The following is a 6402-nucleotide window of genomic DNA, read 5'->3' as shown; positions in this document are numbered from 1 at the left end:
TTCAATCAAGTTAAAGGTGGATGGGGGGACCCTGCTGCCAGATCCAACATTTTATAGAAAGTTGATTGGTAAACTGAATTTTCTTACCAATACTAGACTCGACATTGCTTATAGCGTGCAACACTTAAGTCAGTTCATGAAAAGTCCTAGAGATCCTTACCTGAAGGTTGCATTTCATGTGCTAAGATACCTCAAAGGAGATCCAAACTTAGACATCTTTCTTTCTAATAGTGACGACTACAGAGTTCGAGCCTTCTGTGACTCAGATTGGGCAACATGTCCTGAGTCCAGAAAATTAGTAAGTGGGTACATAGTGCTTCTTGGGGACAGTCCCATTAGCTGGAAGTCAAAGAAACAATCTTGCTCTTTCTTCTGGTGAGGCAGAGTACAGATCTGTAGGAAGGTGGTTGGGGAGTTGGTTTGGCTTGTAAGGTTGTTAGATGAGCTCATTGTACCCTTGTCTTTCCCCATACCAGTATTCTATGATAGCCAAGCTACCATACACGTTGCCAAAAACCCAGTGTTTCATGAGCGCACGAAGTATATTGAAGTGGATTATCATTTCGTCCGCGACAAACTTCAAGAATGACTGATTTCTTTACATTACATTCCTAAAAAGGAGCAGTTGGTCGACATATTTACCAAGTCTCTTACTAGGATCAAACATTCTTTCCTTCTTAGAAAGTTGGGTGTGACCTCCTCACCTCCAACTTGAGGGGAGGTCTTGAAATTATATATTTAACCACACACACACACTCATATAGTACTACATGTATTTGTTATAACTCAACAATTATTACAGCTCAGCACTCTTTGTTAGTGATATTAGTATTAGAGAAGTGGTTAACTATTAGTTGTTTTGTATAAATACACGTGTAAATATCTTAATCAAAGTAAGAGTTTTCATTCTCTCAGAATCTGGAAGCTTCTTCTCCACATTTCTCTTTCTAGGTTCACATATTTGTTCTGCCATTGGAGCTCCTTCTAAGCTCAACTCATGTTGCTACTTCGATTTTGATAGTATTTATCTCCACCGACCATTTTTCGAAGTTGCATCAATGGTCGAATTTGCTATTGTTGCTGTTTTCCAAATTAATTACTTCCTCGTCAACCTCTTCTTTGTTCGGTCATCATCTACCTGGAACTCTCCCCTTATTTAGAAAATCGAAGAAATCTGAAGAACAAATTGTTTTCTTCTGCTATGACAAAGGAACCTCTACCCAATCTCTAGTCGTGGAAGAAGAATATATGAGGTAGGATAATTTTAAAAAGGTATAATACATAAGTTACCCCCCAAATTATGGGCCGAATCTCTGTTACACACTTTTTTGCGGACAAAAATTATACTACACGCTCAACTTTTACAAAGTGTATCTAATACATACTATTTTTTCTTGACCAGTTTTTTAAAACATGTATAATGTCACACACCAATCAAACAGTGACACATATCATTATTTTATTAAAAATAAAATAATTATAATTATAATTATACCTCTCATCTTCCTCATCTAAACTACCATGGTTGTCGTCCTCCTCTCTTCACCATCAAACACCATAGCCTCTCCCCCCGGCCTTTTATTTAATGACAAAGCCACCATTAACTAACAAAAATCACCAGAAAACACACCCAAACCTCCATCTTTTCTGCTAAAATTGAATCAGAAATTTTGAGCCCAGATCCAACTCATTTTCCATTTCTCTTCTGTAAAAGTTCGACTACCATAACCGGCATCACCACAATTCAACTATTTAAAAATCTTCCATTAATAAAATTAAAGAATGTGCAAAAGCTTGAGCTAAGCCTTAATGGTTGGAAAAAATTTCGAAAAATTCATGCTTCCGGAAAATTCGACTTCGCCATGGCAAAAGCTCAAGTTAAGCTTCTCTGCAAAAAAAAAAAAAATCTTCTATGCAAAAGGTTGAGACAAGCTTTAATGATTGGCAGAGCTACAAAAAAGCTTTAACTGCTGAATCTAATCTAAATTTCTCGCCAAAAGATCTGGAAAAAAAAAATTAAAAACTAATCAACGAGAAGTGATATGAGAAATCGTGGTGGGTCTATTTGAGAAGAAGGAGATCGGGTAGTGGAGAGAAGTGGGTCTAAGTGTCAAGGTCTCAAGGAGTAGCCATGTCAGAATTTTTTTAAAAGGAAGAAGATGACTCAATTTAAAATTTTTAAAAACTAAAAAGGATTTGACATCTAACACAAAAATTCTTCTGTTCACGCGACTCATTGTTGGGAAAACACACAATGTCCACGTGGACAAAGTAGTGTGTATTAGATACACTTTGAAAATATTGAGTGTGTAATGTGATTTGTCTTCAAAAAATATGTAATAGGAATTTAGTCTATAATTTAGGGGTTACTTATGTATTTTTGCCTTAGGGGGTTGGGTGTTGAGTTTAGTTATGTGCATGTCAGGTCCTTTGAATTGGGTCAGAAATTCATATGGACCAATAAACCAAGGTCATCTGTTTAATTAAACTGCCATGTCATGGTGCTGCTAAAAGGATGACATTTTTAATCCTAACCGTAACGTTAATGATATTTATAACCCAATAGTTGGAAAGAGGGTATTTATACACCATTTCAAATTAATTGTTCTTCACTCCAATTCCTAAACAGATCATTCACCTTAAGTATTAAAATATTTTTTTGTATTACGTGCATAAGTGCTCATATCGTTAATCTGATTAGTGTTTGTTTTCTCATTTTAAGGGATGAGTGGGCAGACTACATAGCCAAGACATCACCTTTAGGAACATAACTGGATCTACGATGCTACAAGCTACGTTCCAGAATTTTGGTACATACACAAAATGCGACACATATCAGATTTAAACACTAATCTCACATTATTTTCATCCATTTTCTTGATAGTTAGACCACAACATTCAATACTTAGTGTGCTTCTCTCTTTATACATCTTGAAAAATTATTCCTCAAAAGTTGTTTTTCGAAAAAAAATCTAGTAATATGAATTTATGTCTTAAGTGAAAACATTATACAAAATCCTTAACACCCCATTTGACACAAACACTAGTACCTCAGCTTCCATTTATCCATTTTTTTACTTTAATAGCCGAAAAACAAAATCCCAAAGATATTTCTCAGCCCACTACCTGTACCTGGTCCACTTTTACACATACAGCACAAAAAAGAAAAATTCCAAACAAATAGTCTCCCCCACCAAAACCCCAAAAACCTCTTCTAAAACCCTTGCAATTTCAGTCCTATCACCACAAACATGAATCCCAATTTCGATAATCTCCTTCTCCAATCATTAATGGGTCGACTCCAAATTCGTCCTCCTCCTTCAACTTCAATCCCACCGCCTTTTCTTTCACCTCAATCCCTCGAAGACCTTCTCTTCAACAATCTCCCTTCCGATGACGACGAAGAAGAAGATCAAGACTTTAGTTCCTCTTCAAAATCCGAGCTCTCAAAGGAAGAATCCCGTCTTGAAAAACAAATTATCCGTACAATCCTCAGCGGAAAAATTGAAACTTTGAAACCCAATTCGGGTCAGGCTGTAACGATTGGGGAGCATCATATTTGTGTCGGGTTTCATGAGGACCCGGGTTCGGATTATCGGGTATGGGAATGGCATGGTCATATTATGCTGTTTGATGAGGAAAATGGGTATACGCCTGAGTATATTTATGGGAATTATTTTGAAAGAGTTACTACTGTTAAGGTGACGAAGAAGAAGCAAGAGGAGGAGGAAGAGGAAGTTGAGAAAGAGGAGAAAGTTGGGAATTTAGGGTTGAAGGAGTTGATTGAATCGGGTGACTCTAATAGTGAGGGTCGGATTCTTCGGAGGAATATGAATGCTGGCTCTCCGAGGTATGTAGGATCGACTTTTTTCGTCATATCGATTTATGTGACATGGTTCAGATTAGGAGCATCAAACTAACTAATATTCAGTGTAAATGAGTCGTCAACTTTTTTTGTAATAAAATGTACATATGTAGGAACTACTTATAAAAGGTATTATAAGTCACGATAATTAACAATTCAAATAATTTAAAAAGTATTTGCGAAAACATGGTCTAAGAAAAACTCGTTTGACTCTCCAAATAGTAATTGTATTGTGGAACAAAGGGAATCTTTGTTTTTCCTTTAAGAATTTGGACCTTTTGAAGTAGTTTTTAGCATATCAAATAGTTCAACTTATGCTCTTTTGTTGCTGCTTGGCTGGTTTTGTTTACTTATTGAGTATCGGAATGAAATGAGGCCTAATAGAGTTTAATGTTGTAGAGGATTCATATAGGAGATCCCAACTAGTTTGGGATCGGGACATTTTTGTTGATGATGATGTTATATTTTATTGTCGATGCGAGCTGCCGTTGAATTAGTTCTTCTCTGAAGGTTGAAAATTTGCAGAAGTAGTTGTATTTCCCCTTCTTTTTGTTGTACTTCTAGGATCTTGAGACATATGTTACGAGTTCTCATATTAAGAAATTAACTTAGCAGATGTTGAATAGGCTCCGTGTAAAGGATATGTTTGCTGTTTAATAGTACTTAAGCATAGTTGTATTTCTTTTGTACCTAAATGAGACTCTCTTCCATTAATACCTTGGCTGCAATTCATAGTGGTAAAATGTTCTAATTCCATTTCTAAGAGCTCAGATGTGGTAGCTATGTCTTTAGAATTCCTTATTTTCATCCGATCCTTGAAATCTAAGACCAGTACTTTCGTTTTGGATTTAGTTCATTCATATCTGGTTCTTGTCATGGTCCCCGGGCTTAGTTCAAGTGGCAAAAATTGAGGGACTTGCGACTTAGGTCAGCCCTGCGCAATGCAAACTAAAGAGGATTTTTAGGTGGAGAAGGGTAGAGGGGTGGGCTCATTATCCCCAAGTTTCAAAGGTTGCAGCTGGTCCTAAGGGTTGGCCCCATATGGATGTCTCGGTCATCAAAAATTATATCTAGTTCTCATGCTAAAGTAGGTACTTTTACAACTGATCCATTCACTAGAATATGTGATTCACACTATTGGAACTCTACAAATAAGATTGCTTCAGAGCCTTCTGGACCCTGTGTTAAGATCAGCAACCATCCTAATTTGGCAAAACTAGATATTATATTTTTTATCTGGTCTGTGATTATTCTGGTTTTCCACACATTCTATAGCATTTATATCTCCATAACAGCCTGATCAAGCATATTGATGACTATGTTACCTGCCTTTTCCAAGTGCGGTATTCATTGCTATACGATCTTTTCTTCTTTGACCAAGCTTGTTGCTTTACTTTTTTTCTTTAATCATTTGCAAGTATTTGATAGTAATTTGTTTTGCTGCTAAAAATAAGTGTCTGAGTATGACCCTTCCCTCATCTTTCTTCTATTCATTTGATTTAAATTCCCTTCTCATGATTGGCAGGGTCTAGCTGGCAGACTTGTGAATTTGCTCTTTTTCACAATGAGAGGCACTTTGAGGTGCTATGCGCATTTTCCTTTTGCCGCATGGAGTTTCTTTCACTTTCCCTTTTCCGAGCTACTTGGTATTTGAATGGCAAGACCAAGTAGCTTGGAAAGTTAGGAGAACACAGGCTTGAAGTGAAAGGTTTGGAGCTCCCTGGTGAGCAGCTCGGAGTTGAGACTACTTTTCTTCGATCAACTCTTTTGTTAATTTCCGAACACTATTGCCCGAGTTTTTTGGGTTGATTGCAGATAAAAATACATTCACTTTCTTAATGTTTGGTTGTCACTGAACTTGTTTTTGTGCTTGACTAATAGTTTGATTGTCGCTGAACTAGTTTGAGTATGTTTTAAATGTTGACAATACTTTTTACTGTAAATCTTCCTAGGGCGACTCGCTCAGATCCTGTATATATGTTCAAAAACTCACCAAATAAGTACAAGTAGCAAATTTTGAACCTGGAAAATCAAATGGGCTGTGGTACAATCAACCAAAGTTCAAATCTTAAATCCATTTCTGCTCCAACCTATCCAGTGGTATTTGAAGTTGCTTCCTTCCTCTAGTTACTCAAATACCACATTGGATAAAATTTACTTCTGCTTTTATAGATGTTGGCTTGGTATCCATCACAAAGATATATAGAGGAAGGAAGCAACTTCATGTATCCCTTTACTAAATCTAGAAACAAAAACAGGTGATAGTCTGGTTAGAAAAGCTTGTTTTCCCTTTAAAGTAGATAAAATCCAATATGAATTTCAACTCTACATCCTATATTAGAAGTACCTAATCCTTTAAGATCTTAGATAATACACGATCTTGTTGGATTTTCAAATAGTTACTTGCACATACAAGGTTGTGACCTAGCTACCAATGAAATTGAAATGAACAATGGTAGATCACAATTTAAATTCCAACACAGGGCTAAGATGCTAGGTAATTTTTTTCTCATTTGTCTAAGCATTAGTGAACATAG

At 36.4% G+C, this 6402-nt stretch overlaps 1 protein-coding gene across 1 annotated transcript; it reads left to right on the top strand.

Moving 5' to 3' along the window:
• Positions 1-3142: 3142 nt before the first annotated feature.
• Positions 3143-5808, top strand: LOC104112860 (uncharacterized). The gene is made up of 2 exons (XM_009622898.4): positions 3143-3850; positions 5391-5808. The coding sequence occupies exons 1-2, from the start codon at positions 3252-3254 to the stop codon at positions 5395-5397; spliced, it is 606 nt and encodes a 201-aa protein (XP_009621193.1). The 5' UTR covers positions 3143-3251; the 3' UTR covers positions 5398-5808.
• Positions 5809-6402: the final 594 nt, after the last annotated feature.

This window comes from Nicotiana tomentosiformis, chromosome 2, assembly GCF_000390325.3.
Source record: "Nicotiana tomentosiformis chromosome 2, ASM39032v3, whole genome shotgun sequence".
NCBI lineage: Eukaryota > Viridiplantae > Streptophyta > Magnoliopsida > Solanales > Solanaceae > Nicotiana > Nicotiana tomentosiformis.
Note: the sequence above shows the minus strand (reverse complement) of the source record. Positions and strands in the feature narration are given on the sequence as shown.

Bases quoted from the DNA above. Each gene is read 5' to 3' on its own strand.
- LOC104112860 (XM_009622898.4), top strand. From the start codon at position 3,252: ATGAATCCCAATTTCGATAATCTCCTTCTCCAATCATTAATGGGTCGA.